The sequence below is a fragment of the Pogona vitticeps genome, chromosome 1 (assembly GCF_051106095.1).
Source record: "Pogona vitticeps strain Pit_001003342236 chromosome 1, PviZW2.1, whole genome shotgun sequence".
In the NCBI taxonomy this organism is placed as follows: Eukaryota; Metazoa; Chordata; class Lepidosauria; order Squamata; family Agamidae; genus Pogona; species Pogona vitticeps.
Genome location: NC_135783.1, coordinates 170,487,196 through 170,509,522, shown reverse-complemented (window position 1 = coordinate 170,509,522; position 22,327 = coordinate 170,487,196). Strand labels below are relative to the sequence as shown.

Here is a 22,327-nt window from a genome sequence, read left to right as displayed (position 1 = left end):
TCTTATGAGGAAGCAACTTTACGATCTCCTCATCAAACTTATGGACAAGACTTGCTCACTAGGATGTTTTGGATTTCAGCTTTTAGAAGCCCTTACCAACATGGTCAATGGTCACGAAAATTGGGAGCTTATTCTGGAAGGAAACAGTTAGGGAGAGCTACAATGTACTCTAAGATTCTGTCTGGTCACCATCATAAAACTGCCATGCTAGCGTGGCTTACTTATTTATCTGTCTCCATGCAGATGAGGAAGTGACTTTTGAAAAGGAGCAGAGAGTGAAAAAGTAAATACAGGAAGAAGAGTAACAACTATTGTTGAAGAATATTAGAGGACAGTAGTCCCTGACTTATTCTAATACATACCCCAAACAATAAAATAAAATAAACTGGAATGATGCAAACCTGCAGTGCATTTATGAGAGCCCTGTCCTCTCTGCTTGTAAGGAACACAGGCACAACCCCTGCATCGTAAAGTTTTAGTACAGCCTCGTTTAGTTGTGGAGATGCTCTTGTTGGTCCATTACTGAAGAAAACAGCCACCTTCCTCATGAGGAACCCACTGCGTGCACGTTTGAAGGTATTCCTGGCCACAAAGGACATGGCTGTATCTAAGCTCCTCTGTTTTGATGTCTGTGCAATTTGGAGGTCCTGAATCTGTTTCACAAGATGTTTCTTTCTTCGGGAATCAGCAAAACGGATCTCAGTTGTGACTTCACTGTTATATGTAACTAGAGCAACTCGGGCACCCCTTGGGCAGTTGCTCTCAGCAATTGTGAGATTATTAACAATGTTCAGAACTGCTTGTTTCATTCTGTTGAAAGCCTCCGAACTTCCACCAGCAGCAGTATCTAGAGCGAAGGCCAGTTCTGTCGGGTAAACTGGGCATTCTCTTGGACCTGTAGATAGTGGGCATATTAAAAACCAAGTAATGTTGTTACATGTAATTGTTTCTAAAATATCAAGGGCTAGATTCTATATGCAGCTTACACCAGTGAAGGTACTGCTTACATTGGAACCTTAATAATTTAAAATTAACTTACCATAACAGCAAGCTGGGATGGGGGGAGAAAAATGAAATAAAATCTGTTATTTCACATACTATGCCAAAACAAACTGCATAAATATTAGACACAAAAAACCCCAAAGCAAGTCAGAAATAAAAACACAGAGACTTACGGCATTTATCTTTGATGTTGCGCACAAGTGCACATTGCTTTAAAGAGAAAGGAAGAAAAGGCAATTAAAAAAGATTTTTGGCACAAAGAAATTCAATTAATGACTGATAAACATAAACAACTAGTCAACTTACATCTCTGGATTCTCCTTTGTTACCCTTCAATCCCTGGAAAAAAAGTATTTTAAAACATAAATGTAATTATAGGACATATGTATAAGAGTGCATGCTATCTCCTTCATGGAAAAGACAGGCCAGGAGGGGATATCCTCCCAGGTGGTCACTCCAATGGAGGCCAGAAAACCATCAGTGAGAAGCTGGGCCTACTCAGCAGTGGCACCAATGCTCTAGAATTGGCTCCCAGGTGAGCTGTGCCTGGCGCCTTCCCTCCGTAGTTTTAAGAAGGCATTGCTGAAGGCGCTGCTTTTCCAAGAAGCCTTCAATAACAACCTCATCGGAATTTTTAGCCTCGTGCCCTGCTGCTCATATGGAAATGTTGTGCTGTTGTGATTTAACTTACTTAATTCTGTTTGTTAATTTTATGATTTCATACTGTATTGTTTCATTTTGTTCTTGTTATGTCTTTTGGATTTTACCACTGTGTCCACCCAGAATAGTGTCGTGCACTAATGGTGTAGTGTATAAAAGAAATCAGTCAATTAATCAATCAATTTTTATTTATTGAGATACTTCATCAAGCTTCAGTCAGCTGCAGATAGCATGTTATACCATTTCATGTAATGATTACAGACAGTTATGTGCTATTCCCTACAGGTGGTAGGCCAGGTTGTTGTTTACAACTTTAAAAATTGATATATGGCAGATTAGTACTCTAACCAAGAAGCACATTAAAAATATTTTCAAATAATAAAATATAGAAAAGTGGAACAAGTGTGGCAGGGAGATCTATGCCACATGCAAACCCTGAAAACAGAAATTTCTGCCTTGAAATTCAAAATTTGAATCCAGACATTTAAAACTGAGAATCTAAAATTGTATTTACTTCTAGTTTTGTTTGAAATCAGGGCAGTAATTATTTACTGCATGTTTTATTGAGAGATACATAAAAAGCACATATTCAGTATCAGCTAGCAAGCTCACTTTCTTACAGTGGTTTCCCCAAAAATAAGCCCTACCCTGAAAATAAGCCCTAGTTAAGTGAAACCCTGCCTTCCACCAGGGACTCACTGGGATCCTCCAAGCCCTCGAGAGAGACCTAAAACTTCTCCCACTTCCCTCACTCGCGGAGGGGCTGGGCGGCCAGGGAGGAAGGAGCTGCCCACCACCAGGAACTTGCTCCTTGGCTCCTAAGTCCCCAACGACTCTTGGGGCTCGTGCCTCTATGGTGTGCGCACTTCTCCCCCCTCCAGCATGCGCCCAGGTGAGGCTAACAAAGCACAAGGTTGGAGGGGGGAAGCAATTTTGGAGCTCTGGCTCCCTCCAGCCAGCCAGCCCCCGCCCTGCCTACTGTAACTCTTTTAACCCTCCTCTAGTTCGGCTCCCTCTTCGGTGCTGCTGGCAGGGCCACTGCCGTGTTGAAGCCGCCGCCACCACCCTCTCCTCAACTGGGCTCGCTGGCTTCAGGACCCCACCCCCTTCCACACCACGCCGCCCCCTCCACTGCTGCCGTCATTTCCCGCAAAACAAACCCAGCGCCTGCCAGCCCCAAGGGGAGCCTCAGCCCAGGCACCCCTGGAGGAAATGGCACTAGGTATGTTTAAAGAAGGGAAAGGAGAATAATAATAATAATAATAATAATAATAATAATAATAATAATAATAATAATAATAATAATAATAATAATAATAATAATAATAATAATAATAATAATAATAATAATAATAATAATAATAATAATAACTGATGTCATTTGAAGAAATATAGATTGTTGTACTTGAAAAAAATAAAACATCCCCCAAAAATAAGCCCTAATGCGTTTTTTGGAGCAAAAATTAATTTAAGACCCTGTCTTATTTTGTGGAAAACATCGTATTACTTCTGCAAGTGTTCTTTAAACTCTGCACATATGGGAATACCAGAATGAGCATGATAAGCAAAATAAACAACTTCATCTTTGTACTTCCTTATTAGTCAAATTCTAATCTCATGTAATTTGTCCAAGAAACTCAGCATCATCCTTTATCAGATGTGAAATGTGACATTATTTTCCAGAATGGAAATAATTGCAAAAATTATTTGGAATCTCTAATAAAGTCAAGTTACTGGATGAAAAATGCAAAACAATACTTACAGCTGATCCTGGAAAACCTCTTTCTCCTTTTTGACCTGCTGAACCAGGATCTCCTGCCCTCCCCTAAAGAGAAAATAACCACCAATAATAAGCATGTTTTGTTGACAGTACACACACCTGCCCTTTAAATCAATTAATGGTCTATTCTGGTTTGTTCAGGTTAACTCAGTTACTCCTCTACTTGCAACTGCTAGATGCCTATACACTCCGTTCTTCATTGCTTTTATCATTTAAAATTAAGCCAGATTGTGGGCCAGTACTCTATACAGAGACAAGATCAGCAGAACAGGAAAATGTGGATAATTTTCCCAACTGCAGAAAAAATGTACAGAGCTGTCACCTGTCAACCTTTTCTTTAACCTTGCAATCAGTAATTGATGATCTGGTCTTTCATTGTGATTTGAATGAAGTGAAAGAGTTTGGTGGTATTTCGTATTTACAAATATGGTTGTAAACCCCATGTGAAAAGCAGGATAGAAACATTTAAAATAAATAACTATTTTGTTCATTGTTGCAGTTTCAGAAGTGGTAGCTGTATTAGTCTGTGCAGGCATATCCGGCAAAAGCAAAAGAAAAAAAATTAAAAATACAAAAGTATTGTGACTAATATATTTTAATATTTAAATACAAAAGTGTTGTATTACATTTTAATGTAATAGTTAGACTTTCTTATTTTAATAGTGGACCATCTTAGCCCACTTGTCTGATGCTTCAACTTCCCTGCCCCACCTCCTCTGGGCGCTGCCTCTGAGTGGGCACCCCCAGAGGAGGAGGAGGAGGAGGAGGAGTTGGGAAGTGCCAGACATCTGTTTGGACAAAGTATGAATCAACACAAACCACCAGCCTGGCAGTTCGTGCCCATCTCTACAACACCTCCAATAGGACTTCTCTGATGTTCTTGGGCAATAACTGCATTCCCTTCGAGTGTCAACAGAGCTATGCAAGTAACTAGGACAGAATGACATTTAGAACAAAATACGTGATTTAAAAAAGAAAATTTAATAATGAATGTGATGATTTGGGAACCACTCGGGAAATAACTCTGTGATTACAGTTTATTTTAGTCATCTGGAACCAAACGAGAAGTTGCTTTACCCTGTGACCTCTGCTTCCTTTTGGACCTGGCTCACCACTGCCACCACGATCTCCAGGTGCCCCCTGTTGGGAGAAGAGCAGTGAAGCATTAACTCTCTGAAAGTACCCGGCAGGAGCAACTGTGCTTGCAAAAGCGAGGGCAGCTCCTGTCATGCAGGAGTAGCTGCAGGAAGCGGAAGGAGAGAATTAAGATTTTTTAAAAAGTACCCTAGGTCCTGGATATCCTGGGAAGCCGGGTTCTCCCTGTGGAAATAAGATACAGATTGTAAAATGAAATATATTCATGCATACATACATACATTTTTATCACACCTTTCTCCTCAAAAGGGCCCAAGGCAGAGACACATTCGTTTTTATTAGATGATTTTGCTACTTTGTAATCCATGCTGGAAATGACCCTATGGTTACAGTTTATATGATTCTAAAATGGTAACAAAGTTGAAGCCTGACTTTCCTTTGTGTGGGGTTGGGGGGGGCAGAGATGTCACTGGCAGCACAATGTACCAGTGCTCTAGTATCTAATGATGTTCTCTGTTACCTTCTGGGTACTCTGTATAGCACTGGTCTAAGACTTACAAAGCATTGATGGTCTGGGTCCATCAAGCCAACATTTATATAATCTATTAGGTACAGTATGACCCCCTTGTCTGTGGGATCAGTATCCAGTGACTCACTTAGTCGCAGTTTGAAAATATTAAAAGAAAAAAGCTGGAAAGATATATTTCTAAAGATGAAGTTAGCAGAATGGGCCACTACGGGGATCCAGAGACCATGCTATATATATTGTTCACTATTAAAATAGTATTTGCTATAATTTGTGTTTTTTAGCATCTGGGGGGAGGGGGGCTTGGAACCTATCCCTGCAGATATGGGGGGTCTTCTGTATGTGCAAAAAACCCATGATTCAATGTATTCACAAAGGCTTTCACGGCTGGGATCTATCCTCTGAAGATGCTGGCCACAGAGACTGGCGAAACATTAGGAAGAACAACCTTCAGAACACGGCCAAAGAGCCCGAAAAACCCACAACAACCAAACGTGATTCAGTTGCAACGCAGCTTCAGCACTGCACTAGATACATGAAAAATTATAACCATTGTCTCAAAACTGCTGTTTCAGTATGCTAGGAGTTATGTTGAGGAGTGAGACAACAATGTTTCCCAAATCATTTGCATCTTGTACAAATTGAGTCAGGGCAAGATTTATAATAAACTGACCAAAATCTGAGGTTATGCCTGTTGGGGCTATTGTTTGAGATGCTATGCCAGCTGGCAATTTCATTGGTACTTCAAAGAATCAGTATATATTTAGCAACACCAACATTTAGCTAAAGTACTAAAGCATATGACTGTAGAGTGAGTAGTGGCAGACCCTCATTTCTGTTCTGGCTCAGTTTCTTTAATGGGTGCCTCTTCAGTTGCCAGTTTTATTCTGTGCTGCTTCTTTTATTTATCTTTTATTTACTGACAACGGCAGTCTTTATTATTTGTAAAAGACTTATGACAGTTTACAGCATTTAACACATTGTTGTTCGGGTGGGGGCTGTTCCCATTGATATCATAAGGCAGCAGATGCTTCAGTGTCTTTGGCTCTGATTATGAAAGCTTAGGGAAGGGGACGGTGCTGACTTTGCAATTGTAATTCGAAATCTATGGAGTGTGTTGAGAGGAAGTGACTTCATATTTCATAATTGTTATTATCTACCCAGCTCTGTCAGTGTGCCTGGTAGAAATAGGCCCTTATCCTCTCTGTCCAAAACAGGAAACATTATGTTGGGCAGGCATTTGGCAGGGGCCAGCCTAGGCTCCAAGCTGTGGAGGTGTCACCCCACAGTGTGCTGTCCCCCTCCACGCTCCCCTTTGCGTTCCGGTTCATGCAGATGTTGCAACTGGCCATACCCTTCTGCCTTTAATTCCTGCTCTTCCAACACCATCTCGACCATCATCTCCCTAGAAGATGCAAAGGCACAGTTCAGCTTAGACAAACAGTACAGCTTAGAAAGTTTTATCTGTAATTTAAAAACTTTTCAACAACAAAAAAAGCTAGATTAGAAATCTGAGTTTGTTCTTGAAATAAAGAAGCAGAAGATTTTAAACAGAGGCTTTGTGCAGTGGATTGTATGACACCTGGGCTGTTCTTGCAGGAGTGAGCAAGCTTTTCAACCTCTCCAAAAAAAACATGACCAAGTCATTTTCTATTCTTTTCAGCAAAGAAATGATCTTTAGCATCCACCTCCATTTAGATCCCTTTGCAATATTGAGATTAACTTACCGTCTCTCCTCGGGGCCCAGGAGGCCCATCAGGCCCCTTTGGACCGGAATCACCAGGTTCTCCCTGTAATTAAAAATAGGTATTTGAGCTTGATGGGAGTAAGCTTCTGAAAATGCTGGTTTGAGCACAAGTGGGCAAAGTGTGGTAGCTGAGCCCTTTTTTGTGGTTCCCCAGGAAAACAGTTTTGGGGATCTTCCAGTGCACCTCAGATCCTTTTTTAAAAAAAAAATAAGGTTACAGTTTGCCAAAAAAAATCTGGTGGCAAATTGCTAAATCTGTAAAGAATCTGCAATAAAGCACTAAACAAGCTTGCTTGCCAGTATGTGTGACTCCACTGGAGGGCTGAATCAGAATTATCTGGCTTTGCTGCAATTTGATTCAGAGATTGTATTAGGTCTGAAATCACAAACAGCGACCAAACGGAGGATGCAGTTTGGTTTGGGAGTTCACCATTTTCATTCTGTTTGTAAAGTGAGTTGCTTTCCAGCCCACAGCCCGCCTGCCCCGCATTCGTTCCTTCCTGGTCCCGTCTCTGCTGATCCTTTAGTGGTTTGGACCCCACAGGAATCCCATACCCCAGAGCAGGAGGTGGTGCAGCAGAGAGTCAAGGAAATTGTTGCCTCTACAGGGCTCCCCACACAGCGCTGTGAGACTTTGCCGGAGGGTCAGGATGAAGCAGCTGAAACCTCAAGTGAACGGTCTCCAAAAGACCTCAAATGAGGTTAGGATTCTTATATGTGCAGGGAAGAGCCACAGGAAGGGTCGGTGGAAGTGATGGCTAGATGCCAGGACTGGGGGATGGGGAAGAGAGGAGTAGCAAGTGTCCCCTGATATGGTTGGGGAGGCCCCAGAGAGGGGTTATGTGCCAGCACAAAAATGTGCCACGCATTATTTGCAGACCAGCCAAGTAGAACTTGCCCAGCTTTCATTCAGATATCCTCTATTGGTATCCTCCCCACTCAAACCACAAATGACTACCTTTCTGAAAAATATTTCTACAGAAATAGAAAAATAAGGTGAGGAAGGTACTTCATAGTCTCAGAATACAGAACATCAAAAGTTTGAACAGTAATTTTGAAAAATACATTGTGATTCATAACTCAGAATGATTTATCTGTTATTTTAATTCTTGTGAACTGCCCAGAATAGTGCATTGCACTAACAGGGTAGTGTATCATGCAAATTAAATAAACAAAATAAAACAAATAAATGAAAAGGCAGCTTCTTACAATGCATTGCTTTTGAATGCCCCCCCCCCGCACATCACAACCACCTGGGTGGGAAGCTTTTTTTTGTCTTCCAAAAAATAAGTGGCTACTGGGAGGAGAAGCTTTGTGGAGAGAGGGGAATGCTGGTGCCCGCCCACCCCATCTTTACAACAAAGTCTGTAGGATAAAAAGCCCAACTGAATCCTCCCATCATGAAAACATTGTAGTCCTCTGGAGACAGGAAAAAAGCCAGGTTGGGTTTAAATAGGCTGGATGAATTTGTATCAGCTTTGTACATCATGCAGACAGTTAAAAAAATCAAATTCACCCATTTTCTAAGTAGAGCAAATCCCATGGCATTTGACCATGTAGTTGTCCTCAGTGTTAATATAAACAGGAAACTGTTTATATTAATATAAACAGGAAACTTCAAATTACCATGTTCATTCTGGATTTTTCCTAAGTATTTTCCTTCCCTAAATCTTGATGGTTGATTGTAGAGTATTAGGTCCTTTAATAATTTAACAATTTAAATGTTAAACTGAGACTACTCAGTTTAAATTGGAAAAAATGCTACAGGTGGAAGGAGGGGTTGGAACAATAGCTCTGCACCAGGTAAGAACCATCATCTATTTCTGTTTGTGCTCTGGACACTAATGTCAAAGGTCTAGGTTTTTGTCTCCATGCCCATCCACCACCACTCCCGCTAGGGCCAGAGAGCAGAAATAAATGACAGTGATATTCTCATGACTTGGGAGACCTGGAACTTGTATAACCATCTTCAAAGGAGCTTCCTGTTCCAGCCAACAGAGTATGCTTTCTATCTATCTGGTATCTATCTCCTAGCCTGTGTCTCTTCAATCTCTGCAATTTATAGAGTGAGATTCTCTGATACAACACCAGATAGTGCAGCTTACACATTCTGCAGTGCTTCTATAAATTTTCAGGGCAAAATACACCATTTGATATTTCCTGTATTCATGTAAGACCTCATTTAATAATCTGATTTTTCAAAGAGACTGGGGGGGGGGGCAGCAATGCTGATTCTGTAGTACAGTGGTGCCTCGCTTAACGAGCGCCCCGGCTAAAGACCAAATCACATAACGATTTGGTTTTTGCGATCGCAAAAGCGATCACATTGCGATGTTTTAAATTGGAAAAAATCACTTTGCAATGATCGGTAAGCTGTTTTGCTTATCGATTTTCGCATAGCGATGGTTTCCCAACAGCTGATCAGTGGTTCCAAAATGGCCACCGGGTAAAAAACATGGCCACCCACTGTGTTTTGGGACAGATTCCTCGCATACCGGGCAGCGCATACCGCCGTATGGAGGATTTTCGCTTAAAGGTAAGTTTTTTGCCCATAGGAATGCATTGAAGGGGTTTCAATGCATTCCTATGGGCTTTTTAAAATCGCTTAGCGATGTTTTCAGTTAGCGGCGATTTTTGCTGCACCGATTAACATCGCTAAGCGAGGCACCACTGTACTTCTAAGCAGTGTCCCACATCAGCTTCATACAGAGTTTGACAACATTTCAGTAACTTCACCTACTATATTTATGAATTTCAGAATTACTTTATTAGAAAACATATTCCATGGAAAAGAGATTCTGACAACTCTCATATTGTCCCAGGTAATTATTATAGCTCCTTTTATATGTTGAAACAATGTTCAGGCTAGTCTCCAGCATTCCTCTCTCATTTTAACTAAAGGTAAACAATTCTTTCAGCACTTACCTTTTTACCAAGGGGACCAACCCTGCCACGTTCCCCAGCGGATCCAGGTGGACCTCCACCACCCTATGGTAACAGGGAAATACATTTGGGAATATGGCAATAAAATCAGTAATTTTTTAAAACAGAAAAAATACAGCAAGGCATGTGTGTTGACGTGTCGGTTAACTTCTGCCAAGCGGTATGAACAAGAAGCTCTAGGTGCTCACTGAATTGGCAGGAAGTGACTTGGTAACTCAAAACCACATTGGGAAGCATGTTCTGGAAGAAATGCCACATGACCTTAAGCATGACAGGAACGCAATTAAAAGTCACATAACCATAGAGGGACATTTTGCTGGTGTGACCACAACCTTTGTATGGAAGAACATTGTTCTTTTTCTCCCCAGAAGCAATCTATTTCTTGAGAAATTGCTGCTTAGAATCCCAGAAAACAATGTGGTGAAGGAACTCTTTCCACAGTATCTGTTTGTGTGCATGACTCTGTATCCACATTAGAAATAAACTTGCTATTATGTGCTGTCAAAATGCTTCTGGCTCATGGTGGCCCTATGAATTAATGACTTACAAAAGGGTTTTGTCATTAACAGTCCTGGCTCAACTCTTCATTTATTGAGTCAATCTGTCTTGTGTTTGGTTGTTCTTTTTGCCTATTGCCTCAAACGTTTCCTACCATTAATGTCTTTTCCAAGAAGTCTTGTCCTCACCCAGATATTTAAAGGATGATAGCCTCAGTTTAATCATTTTGTGCTTCTAGTGAAAATTCACTAGCATTCAATAGCTTAATTTGGTTTGTAGTTTGTAATATCTGCAAGGTTCATCTTCAACAGTATATTTTAAAACAGTAGATATTTTTTCTCTTCTCAGCTTTTTTCATTGTTCAGCTTTTACATCCATACAAAGAAATTGGAATATCACAGTATGGCTGATCTTGACCTTGGTCTCCAACAATATACAGCCATGTGAAAAAGAAAGTACACCTTCTTTGAATTCTATGGTTGTACATATCAGGACAGGATAAAATTCATCCGGGCCCTAGCAGGTCTGACAATTAGGTAAATATAACCTCAGAGGAACAACAATACATGACATATTACACCGTATCATGATTCATTTTACAAAAATAAAGTCAAAATGGAGACGCCATTTGTGAAAAACTAAGTACACCTTATGATTCAATTGCTTGTAGAACCACCTTTAGCAATAACATGAAGTAATCATTTTTATATAACCTTATTAGTCTCTCACAACTTTGTGGATGAATTTTGGGCCACTCTTCATCACAACATTGCTTCAGTTCATTGAGGTTTGTGGGCATTTGTTTATGTACAGTTCTCTTAAGGTCCCACTACAGCATTTCAATGGGGTTGAGGGCTAGACTTTGTCTGAACCATTGCAATACCATGGGTATGTGTGTGTTTCTGATTTCCCAAAACATCATGTCCCAGCTTGTTACGGTAGCGATGATGTCATCTGCCTGTCATTGCTGTGGCTGGAGTTCATTTGCCTATAGCATGACGGGAGGTGGGACTTCAGAGGGTGGAGCCATGGTATTTAAGGGGGGAGTGAATGAGGTGTGAGTCAGATAGGGTCTAAGATAGGATCTAAGATAGGGACAAGATATGAACCAGATAGGGCTTGGATAGGGTCTGGTAGGGACTTAGGGAGTTAGGACTTGTATATGTTATAAAGTACTGTGTTAGTGAAGGTCTGAGAGAGAGTGTGTATGAGGGGATACTTTATTATTACTGATTGCCTTTTTATTTTAGTTGATACAGTGATTTACCATTCCTTCTGTTGTTATCAATAAAATACAAGTTTTTATTTTTAAAATCATACATTTGTCTGAAGAGTCTTATGAAGGAGTGGTTGGTGGCAGCGTGATTATAGTGTGTATGTGAGAGTGACGTGGCAGCTCCTCTGTGACATGTGAGGAGGCTGTCACAATAGACTTTGAGGGCTAGGCTTTGTCTAGACAATGGGGTTGAGGGCTAGACTTTGTCTGAACCATTGCAATACCATGGGTATGTGTGTGTTTCTGATTTCCCAAAACATCATGTCCCAGCTTAATCTGTCACCACCCAGTAAAGGGAAGCAGCCTGTGAAATGCAGAGCTCCCAGGGTGTCACCTCCAGTCATATCATTGTCATCGGATGAGGAAGGGTGTCCCATTTGCAAAAGGGTTCTGCGCTAAAATAGCAGCTTTGGAACAGCAGACGACTAATCAAGCAAATAAGGAGTCTAGGGATAAACAGCCACAGCAGTCAGCGAGGGAGTTCAAGGCGCACAAACGGGCTAAGCTGAAAGCTCTTGCTGATAATCTCTTATCCCGTTTTTCTGCTCTAGAGGCTGGCATGCAAGGTGCATCAGGAGCTGCAAAACTGCCAGCCAACAGAACTGCTTGGCCCAGTCGAGGATAGAGCAGAACGCTCGTGTGTACATCCGGCACATAAGGAAGTTCAGCAGGATGCTGTGGATGATGTCAGGTCAGACGGGGAAAGGCCCTCATCCAGCTGGGACCTGGCTGCTAATCAAGGGTCAGGTGAGCTCGCCTCTATACAGGACACTGGTAGGGCAATGGTGTTGTGGTTGTGGGGGCTTGGAGCACAGGTGCAGGACCTGCTAGGGCTCCAGACGGACATGGGCTCACAGGGAGGGCCAACAGGTCAGGTGCCTATGCTGGAACCATCCCCTAGCATTTGTTGTTGGTTCATCTGAGGGGGTAATGACTTGACCAGAAGAAGTGGCAAGTCCCTTGTGTTGGACGTTTTGGATGAAACAAGAAGCTGGAAGGCCAAGTTCCCATTTTCGAGAATTGTTTGGTCCACGATTATTCCACAGCATACTTGGAGAGCTGACTGTGATTCTAGTTGTATAAATAGGGCATGTAGGAAGGTTAATAGGGAAGTTTGCAGAGCAGTAGTCAATGGGATGGGACAACCGGAGATCCGTTTGAACCAACCGGAGCTATACAGAGGTGATGGAGTTCATTTATCTGAGGCTGTATTAAACGTTTTCTTGAATTATTTATATAGGGGACTGCACGCTGAAATTTTCAGTTTGATGGGGGGAATGAGGCACAGCTAGACTTCCCATTCCATGGCGATTAATGTGGAAGGAAACTGAATTGGTGAGTGCCCATGGAGTTCAAGCAAGTGGATAGTGTGTCTTAACTTTCAGTGCTGCAGATTGTGAGGTAACAGTGCTGGGAGGAAAGACCTGCTGGGGCCCTCCCCGGGCTGAGGGCCACCAAAGTCAGGGGGCTTGCAGGCCCAAGGGGACCTGATATTTCACTGGCCAGGGTCATGGTGTCTTAGGGACAGTGTAACAACAGGGTATGGGACTTGCCTGTATAAAGTTGGTGAGGGGGCCCTGTGAGACCTTCGGCACCAAACCTGACACCACACTACTGCAGGCCCCTGGTTCTGAGGCCAAAAGTTAATGGCATGTTGATTTAATAAAGTGTGGCCCTAGTTTACCCCATCACCTGCATCTCGCCTCTTTATTACTGGGTGGGAGGGCAATGTCGGCTCTGTCCGCGCTTGTCACCACACAGAGTTGTTTTGCCCTTCCTTTGGGATAACAAGAGACACACTATTCACATCTCTATCCAAGGGGAGGGAAAGCATCCTTATAAAGATGCTCCCTCACATGTTCAGCCTATTTCAAGGCTTTCATCCCGCCTGCCCTCACTATATCCAATGTGAGTCTGACTAGTCCTGTTGAGGGCCGGATAGGAATTTTTGACCTGCTACTCAATTGGCAAAAGTAGTTGCAGGGATTTTTCACCTGTCCCACACTGGCACAGGGTTAATATTGTCCCCATTACTGTTTGGGGTGCTAACTTTTAGATCACACTGAAGGTAGTGCAGAAGGAAACTGAATCAATGAGGGCCCATGGAGTTCAAGCAAGTGGATAGCATATCTGAACTTTCAGCACTATGGATCGTGAGGTTATAGGGCTGAGAGGAAAGACCTGTTGGGGCCCTCCCCAGGCTGAGGGCTGCCAAAATCACGGGGCTTGCAGGTCTGGGGTGTGTGTTGATATTTCAACAGCCAGGGTCATGCTGTCTTAGGGACAGAGAGACAACAAGGAGTGTCTGTATAAGGTTGGTGAGGGGGTCCTATGAAACCTTCGGCACCAAACCTGATACCGCACTCCCACAGGCCCCTGGTTCTGAGGCCAAAAGTTAATGGCATGTTGATTTAACAAAGTGTGGCCCTAGTTTACCCCATCACCTGCATCTCCCCCCTTTATTCCTGGGTGGGAGGGCAATGTAGTTGCAGCCGGAGTGTTAATCTTTTTCTGATTTGTTGTCTGCTATCTCCATTTGGGTTGATGATTGATCCAAAATATAGAAAATCTTTAACAATTTTAATTTATTAATTATTAATATTGACGTTATATAATTCTTCTGAAGTCATTGTCTCGCTTTTCTTAATATTGAACTATAACGCTGCTTTTGCACTTTCTTCTTTAACTTCCATACATAGTTGTTTCAGGGTCTTGCTATTTTCTGCTAGTGTAACTTGTATATCTTAAATTACTGATGATTCTTTCACTCCACTTTCATCTGAAAGTAAGCTATTTCTATATTCATATTCACATTCCAGTAATAATATGCTGTGGCACAGACCTCTCTGAAAAATTTGTACCTTCACCATCAGCCTAAGTACTATACCTTCTGTTTAGTCACTTTTGCTTCTAGTGAAAATTTTGGCTTAATTTTATTAGAACAACTTTGTTTTTTTGTTTTTTGCAGTCTGAGGTATCCACAAAGCTCTTTACCAACAATACATTTCAACACATTAAATTAGATACATTAACAAACCATCTAATCAAAAGCTTTGCTGTAACCTGTGAGTCACAAACTAATATTCTTCTCAGATTCTTTGGCATGCTCCAGTAGCCAACATATATTTCCAAAATGATCTCAAGCATCTTGTCCTTTTCTGAGTCCATCTTGAACATTTGGCATTTCACATTTCATATATGGTGTTATGGTGTAAAATCTTGAGCATCACATAGCTTGCAAAGGAAAACAAGGTCTTATAGTTAACCTGCCATCTTTGGAATCTCTGTTCTTTGGGACCAGAGTGTATATTGAATATTTCTACTTTTTGGGCCACTCATTTTGGGCCACTTGTTTTCCTTGTTTGTTGGGATATTCTTTTTGGATATTGATGGATTCACTCTTTGTGGTTTGAAACAGCTCTGTTGGTATCTTAATGTCATATATCCCTTTATTTTTTCCAAGTGCTTTGAGAAAAGGTTTCACCTCAATTTCTAGGATTGCAGGTAGCTTATGGAAGCTTATTTTCATGCTCATGTGATTCCTAGTTGGAAAGATACAACTGAGTGCACTCTTTCCCACGGAAATAAGTTGTGTATGCTGTGTGAAAATCTCATCAATCTACTGATCTGCTCAGCATTCAAAATTTGGATTTAAAAATGCAATTCAGAATCTCTTTTTGGAGGCCCCCAGCAAATTCCAAACTTTAATGTTCCAGGAATCTGTCAGATTTATATTTATTTTCAGCTCCAGTCTTACTCTGGATGAAGATCTGAAAAGGCTGTTATAACTGATTTCTGTGAATACTAATACACAATGGCACTGCTACTTAATGCTGGACAAATAGTTGAATTACACTCATGTGGCTGGCAGAATGAAAGCAACATGACTATTTCTTAAAATTTAAATCAACTTATCTCATCTAAAATGTGTTTTAACACACCCACACCCACTAATTTTGCAATGGAAGTCTCTCGAACATATAACTTTTTAAATAATAAAAACAACAACAAAACCACAAAAATTACCCTTGGACCAGGGACGCCTTGCTCTCCTCGCAGACCTGGAGCTCCAGCTGGGCCAGGTGGTCCCTATTTAAATAACCAAATAGAAATAATTGAGACTAAAATATTGCATCTGTCTGTCTGTCTAACTATAATAAATGTTAAATAGTAAGAACTGAAAGTCAAGATTTTTCTGGATCCCTGCAGTATAAAATTATAAAAATATATACTTATTTAACATCATACTACTAGGTATAACATTTCATACATGTGGCAAAATCAGTTCTAGACTACAAAAGTATATGCAATAATATATCTATTTAAGTTGCCACAAAAACCTTATTCTTGTTTTTTTCTTCATAGATGATTATACCCTCACCCACACATGTGCACACACATGAAATGAGCAACATCATTGCCTCACCTGTGGTCCTCTTGCACCCTGTTCTCCCACAGATCCTGGTAGACCTGGTGTGCCTCTGTTTCCCTGAAATACAGTACAGTAATTCAGCACACAAAGGAAAGAAACTGACGGGCACTAGTTTCAAAAACAGTCAAAATAAAGTATTTACTTATTTGATGCATTATGAACCTACTGAATGCCATAAAATGTGACAACAGGCACTAACTTTCTTTAGGAATTTGTATCAGGCTGTCATATTCATGAGTGAAAAATGAAGACACAGCGCAGCCTCATTTGTAAGGCCTGAGTCACCAGTGCCCATTCATTCATTCATTCATTCATTCATTCATTCATTCATTCATTCATTCATTCATTCATTCATTCATTCATTGTTCTTTATAGGCTGCCTTTTCTATGATGAGGGGACTCAGCATGAATTTATGTATGGTGGAGGCCTAAATATGCACAGCTGTATTAATGGTGGCCTCTATGGGAGCTATATGTGCAGCTTCTTAGACCTCCCCCTGTATAGATATTCTTCATCTTGTACACAAGGGAGGGGGGCTTACATCACATGCAGGCCTACAGGTGATGGGGCTATGTGATGTAGTCTCACTCCCCATACATCTATTTAATTAAACAGGGAAGAATTAAAAACAAAGGCAAGTGTTCTATTCAGTTTTTACAAAGACACAGAACTCCAACTGCAGAAGCTGACTAGATGCTAGTCATATACAACCAGGCACACAACTGGCACCTTGTCAGATCAATGCAGTAGCCTAAATACTGAACAGGACACTGAACAAAGGCTTTTACTTTGATATGAAAGTAAGTCAGGAAGGAAACAGAAACATTAACTGGGATTCAAAGGAATTTACTAAATCAAGATGTCTTCCCCCCCCCTTCAAAATCTTCACTTAGTACTCACTTTGACTCCTAGAGGTCCTCTCCTGCCAGGTCCTCCCTGCAAATCAACAAAATATAGCCACTTAAGCCACAAACTGTTACTCAGTTGTTTTCAACCATACCTGTTGTTCTGCACTTTGCAGTAGCCTTTACTTTGCAGCTTTCTTTGGTACACTCTGGTACAATACAGTCATATTATTGTGCACTTTATTTGACAAAAAGTCCACAAAGTATCACAACAGAGTGCAAATAAGAGCACAAGGGAGGCTGAATGGTCAAGGAGTGCTACAAATTATATAGTGCTCTGGAAGCTTAATTCACACATCATGTAAGGATGTGACTCAAGTAGACTCTTACTTAGGTCTCAGACAGTGGGGATGAGGTTAAACAAAACCCAGCTCTACTTCCCTCTTCGCCAGCTTGGCTTCCAGGCACTCAGTAACGTTCTGGTGAAAATCTCTCTAGCGTGGCAAATTCCATTTCTCAAATGTTGGGCCCTAGCTGGAGCCCATGAAATGCTTCTACGTCACTCCACAGCACGAGCCTTCTCTCACTCAGTTTCTATTTCTCTTATGAATGGTATGTTTCAAGAAACATGTACTTCTCTGGTGGCAATGGAACCAGCATACCTATTATTGTGAGGCATCATCCTTGCTGATTTTTGTTGTCAGAAACAGGAAAGCCATGTGTAAAAGAGGAGACAAAACAACTGAATGGACAGAATGCAAGGGATGTTGGTCCTTCAGTCCTCAGAGAAATGTAACACTATTTCCATTACTCATGAAACCACAAAATAATGGGATCTGTTTTCCCTTTAAACTTTACTATACTTTTTCTCCATTTCTCTATTTTGTTTTATAAATTATAAAAGACTCTTATAAAAGAAGAAGAAACTGATGAGAGAGTCGTGGGATTGTACTAGTTAGCCCCGCTCTGAGATTATTCATTGTAAGCTACTCTGAGATCAAATCTAATGAAGGGCAGTACAAATGTATTTCAAATGAGTACAAACATCTTTAAATTTTACAGTTTTGACTAGGCTTTAGGCAGTTATCTTTCCATCGTTATACAGCAAAGCACCAGTCAGTAACAAAAGAAACAGCTGGTAGGAGGAGAGGGGAATGAACACTCACACTCCTTCCGGGCCCTCCTGGGGCACCTGCTGGTCCATCTCTTCCAGGTTCTCCCTATGGGAAACAAAATAGACAAGCTGCTTGCCATGAGACAGACAATGAGAAGACAACACAGGGCAGATGGATCCATTCTTTTTATGTTAGTTAAAAGTTATGTTAGTTATGTTATCTTCTGTTGCAGTAAACATCACACAGAATATACTTTACCACTGGTCCAAGTTCACCCTTTTGGCCTTTGGGTCCTCTTTGGGTCATATCAGTTCCTGGGGTACCCTGGAAGCAGAAAAAAAAAACAGTGGGAACCAAATGGAGCAGTTAGTGCAGCTTATGCTACAAAATAAGGGTCCTGCTCAACCTGAAACCTAATGCCTGTTTGTGAGATTTGTGTGGTCTAATAAAGATATTGCACAATGGTAAGACCACACCTTAAATAACTCCCTTACCTTGAAAACCCTGTTAGAGTCATTATATGTAAGTTCTGACTTGACAGCATTTTGCCTACGACCTTTCCTTAGTCCAGGAACTTTCAGCCAAAATTATTGTGAAATGGTATAATCTGTCAGGAACACTACCTCAGGTATATGAAGGTATATAACATAGAAATACTGCTGTATTTCTATGTTATAATGAGTTGGACTATGAGACTCTCCATCTCAGCATTGTTCACACAGGCTGGTGCCAATGGCTCTGCAAAGTTTGCAGGCAGAAGCCTTTCTTATTCCTGCTTGGGATTGCTTAGGGAGGAAAGCAATGAGAACTTTTGCATATAAAGTATGTGCTGTATCACTGAATCACAGGCACTGTCCCTAAAAAAAAAAATCTTCCATCACTGAATGAATGATAGAAGATACCTATGCACACAGACAGTCTGGGTCACCCTTATGCTGCAGAATTAAGGGGGGGAGATGGAATGGGAGCAAACTTCCTTGACACATCAGCATCATTCAGTACCATTGACCATTGTATCTGCCAGGTAACCTTACCTGGCTCAGTTAGGCATAGCAGTCATGGCACTGTATTGGTTTCATCTTGAGAGAACAGTGGTGCCTCGCTTAATGATTGCCCCGCATTACGACAAAATTGCTGTATGATGATCGTTTTGTGATCGCAATAGCGATTGCAAAATGATGGTCTAAATTGGGTTTTTTCGCTTTGCGAAGATAGGTTCCCTGATTCGGAGACCGATTCTTCGCATTACGACGATCGAAACAGCTGACCGTTGGGTTTTCAAAATGGCCACTGGGTGCTTAAAATGGCTCCCCGCTGTGTTTAGGGATGGATTCCTTGCTATACAGGCAGCGAAAATGGTTGCCGTATGGAGGATCTTCACTGGACTGTGAATTTTTACCCCATTGGAATGGGGTAAAATGGGGCTTTTAATTTTGTTTTACGATATTTTCACTTAACGACGATTTTCCTGGAATGGATTATCGTCGTTAAGCGAGGCACCACTGAACTGTCCCAGAAGATGATAGAGAGTTCTGTTTTTTGCTATATGTTGTTTAACATCTACATTGCTAGAGGACTTCATCCAAAATGTGGGCTACTACCACCTCACTAATATGCTGAAATTCCCAAATTCTATCTCTCATTTTCAATTACAGATCCTAGGGTGAATGGATGGAAGACTCTTTCAAGAGGTTAGCAAATTTGGGTGGCTTTGCTAACACAAACCTCCCATTCCACAAGGCCTATGGAATATATGAATCAGTGCCTGGTGGCAATTGTAGAATGAGTGGAATTGAACACTGAAAACTCTTTCTGTCAGGAAGAAGGGACTATACGTGGTGATATTTTATGCTGGGCTATATAACTTATTGTAATTGGCCTTTGATTGTGAAACCTACGCTTATTTGGTTTTACAGATAAATTTACATTTTTAATTTTGTAAACTTCTGGGGGGCACTGTCCTGTAAAAGGTTACATATTTTAAATATATAAATAGCATTCTGTATAACAGACTAATTACTCTTTATCAGAGTCACTAACATATGGAAATTGTAACAATCTGAACTCTTTTGTAAACAGAACATACCGGATCTCCTCGTAGTCCATGGTCCCCACGTTCTCCTCTTTCTCCTTTGTTTCCTCTGCTTCCCTATAAAGATATTTTCAGTTGCACCACACATTAAAATATACTGCATGCATCATAGGGATGGATGCAAGTCCTTACTTGCCTCATATGCTTTAACACAAATAACACAATATGAACAAAATGACAATGGTTCTTCCTTTGTTTCACAGACTTTTACAGATTACAAGTATCAGATGTAGTGTCTGCAACTTTTCAAAGCATTCATTCCATTCTTCTCTAATGGAAAGCTACTATATATATTAGTATATATGTAGTACCGTATTTTTCGCACCATAAGACGCACTTTTTTCCCACAAAACAGGGGGGTGGAAAGTCTGTGTGTCTTATGGAGCGAAGAAAACAGATTATATTTTCCTGTTTTCTTCTCCTAAAAAATTGATGCGTCTTATGGAAACGCACCGTCTTATGGAGCGAAAAATACAGTATATTTATTTTTCAGCTCCCAATATTGACTACTCTAGTGAAATCCAATGCTGTTACAACACTTGATAAACTCCATGCTTTTGTTGGCTTCCTGCCTCATCCATTACATCTCTGGACAATATGTGAATTAAAATGACCTATCACCAAGCTTTTCTCACCCCCTTTTCCTGCTCACTTTTTAAACATTTCCCCTGAAGAGAAGATACCTTGTACATTTGCACAAGGTCTGTCCTTTTTGATTAGCTTAATAATCCCAATATGGATTTTGCATCTAGCGTTCCCTTGATTTCAAGCATTATACATTTTCAAAAGTACGCTATTGTCTAATGCACGGCCTGTTCAATCTTACATTTATGCTTTGTAATCCTGAATGTGTGGACCCCACACTCAGTGGGAATAGTAAGCAACAACATGTGTGTATTTGTCTCTTCTGATGTAGAACCAGATATCTATTGGTTGCCTAGGATGGATCCACTAAAGCCTGTTATATCTCTGGGATGATGAATTGATTTGGTTACTTGCACATTTTCATTATTACCTTATGAGTTTTCTAACATTAATCTTACCCGTCTGCCATGGCTTCCTCTCTCACCAGGAGAACCAGGGAGGCCTCTGTTTCCCTGGAAAAAAAAAGTAATATCATTTGAATTCAATTAATCAAAGCTTGTTATATAAAAACACATTATTTGTAATCAAAGTTGCATTTTCTGAAAAAGATAAAATCTTATTCAGGTCATTTACCTCTTCGCCATCTATTCCATCGAGGCCAATCTCCCCCAATTCACCCTGGAGAAGCAAAAATAATTATTAGTATAAAGAATTTTAAATATGCAGAAGACTGACAAAGAAAAAAGGATGAGATGCATTTTTTTCTTTTTCTGATGGCTTAAATTGTTTACATACCTTTTCCCCTGGAAATCCACGGCTTCCCTAGAGAGGAAAAAAAAAGAACAGAAAGATTATTCATGAAAACAAAACCATAAGTAGAGAACCTGAATTCTCTAGTTTTCCACAGAAGTTAGTATAATCTTTAAAGTAGCTAAAAAAGAACAGTAAGAATGCTGAACTAATGATATCAGGCCCACAGACATCTCAACTAAAAGAAAGAAAGAAAGAAAGAAAGAAAGAAAGAAAGAAAGAAAGAAAGAAAGAAAGAAAGAAAGAAAGAAAGAAAGAAAGAAAGAAAGAAAGAAAGAAAGAAAGAAAGAAAGAAAGAAAGAAAGAAAGAAAGAAAGAAAGAAAGAAAGAAAGAAAGAAAGAAAGAAAGCACTATTCCTGTGGAAGGTGTCCCACTGAAATCTGACTAATATGAAGTCTGGAGTGGAGTGGGGGATGCATGATATGAATAATTAAAAGAGTTATGGAAATTACTTGGATTAATTGCTATACTATGTTTCACCTGAAAAATTGCACAATAGAATGTCACTGTAGTTCAGTATTAAAAGAAACACTGGCACACATGAAAAGTTTCATTTTCTGATGTAAGGGTAATATACAAATATGGCAATGTGATGAAAGGTATTGCATTCCTATAGAACTCACATTATAGAAATATTTATACACTAATTTACTGTAAAGTTGTGGGATGTGGTGGCGCTGCGGTTAAACCGCAGAAGCCTTTGTGTGCTACAGGGTCAGAAGACCAGCAGTTGTAAGATCGAATCCACGCGACAGAGTGAGCTCCTGTCACCTACATGCCAACCTAGCAGTTCGAAAGCATGTAAAAATGTGAGTAGATAAATAGGTACCACTATGGTGGGAAGGTAACAGCGTTCTGTGTCTAGTCACGCTGGCCACGTGACCACGGAAACTGTCTTCGGACAAAATGCTCGCTCTGC

General features: G+C 40.7%; 1 protein-coding gene across 2 annotated transcripts in view; it reads right to left on the bottom strand.

Moving 5' to 3' along the window:
* Positions 1–22,327, bottom strand: part of COL6A3 (collagen type VI alpha 3 chain) — a 125,967-nt gene that overhangs the window by 30,951 nt on the left and 72,689 nt on the right. Inside the window, exons 18-36 of one of the 2 annotated variants that reach the window (XM_020802374.3) lie at positions 21,393–21,419; positions 21,231–21,275; positions 21,056–21,109; positions 20,007–20,069; positions 18,179–18,244; positions 17,972–18,025; positions 16,861–16,896; positions 15,954–16,016; positions 15,554–15,616; positions 9,736–9,798; positions 6,791–6,853; positions 6,418–6,468; positions 4,727–4,762; positions 4,520–4,582; positions 3,425–3,487; positions 1,309–1,341; positions 1,176–1,212; positions 1,040–1,051; positions 402–895 (exon numbers count right to left, since the gene is read on the bottom strand). In XM_020802374.3, the coding sequence (XP_020658033.3) occupies positions 402–895; positions 1,040–1,051; positions 1,176–1,212; positions 1,309–1,341; positions 3,425–3,487; positions 4,520–4,582; positions 4,727–4,762; positions 6,418–6,468; positions 6,791–6,853; positions 9,736–9,798; positions 15,554–15,616; positions 15,954–16,016; positions 16,861–16,896; positions 17,972–18,025; positions 18,179–18,244; positions 20,007–20,069; positions 21,056–21,109; positions 21,231–21,275; positions 21,393–21,419 (1,386 nt within the window). Of the gene's footprint in view, positions 1–401; positions 1,052–1,175; positions 1,213–1,308; positions 1,342–3,424; positions 3,488–4,519; positions 4,583–4,726; positions 4,763–6,417; positions 6,469–6,790; positions 6,854–9,735; positions 9,799–15,553; positions 15,617–15,953; positions 16,017–16,860; positions 16,897–17,971; positions 18,026–18,178; positions 18,245–20,006; positions 20,070–21,055; positions 21,110–21,230; positions 21,276–21,392; positions 21,420–22,327 lie in introns of those variants that run through there. The other variant, XM_072977174.2, reaches the window with a different exon arrangement.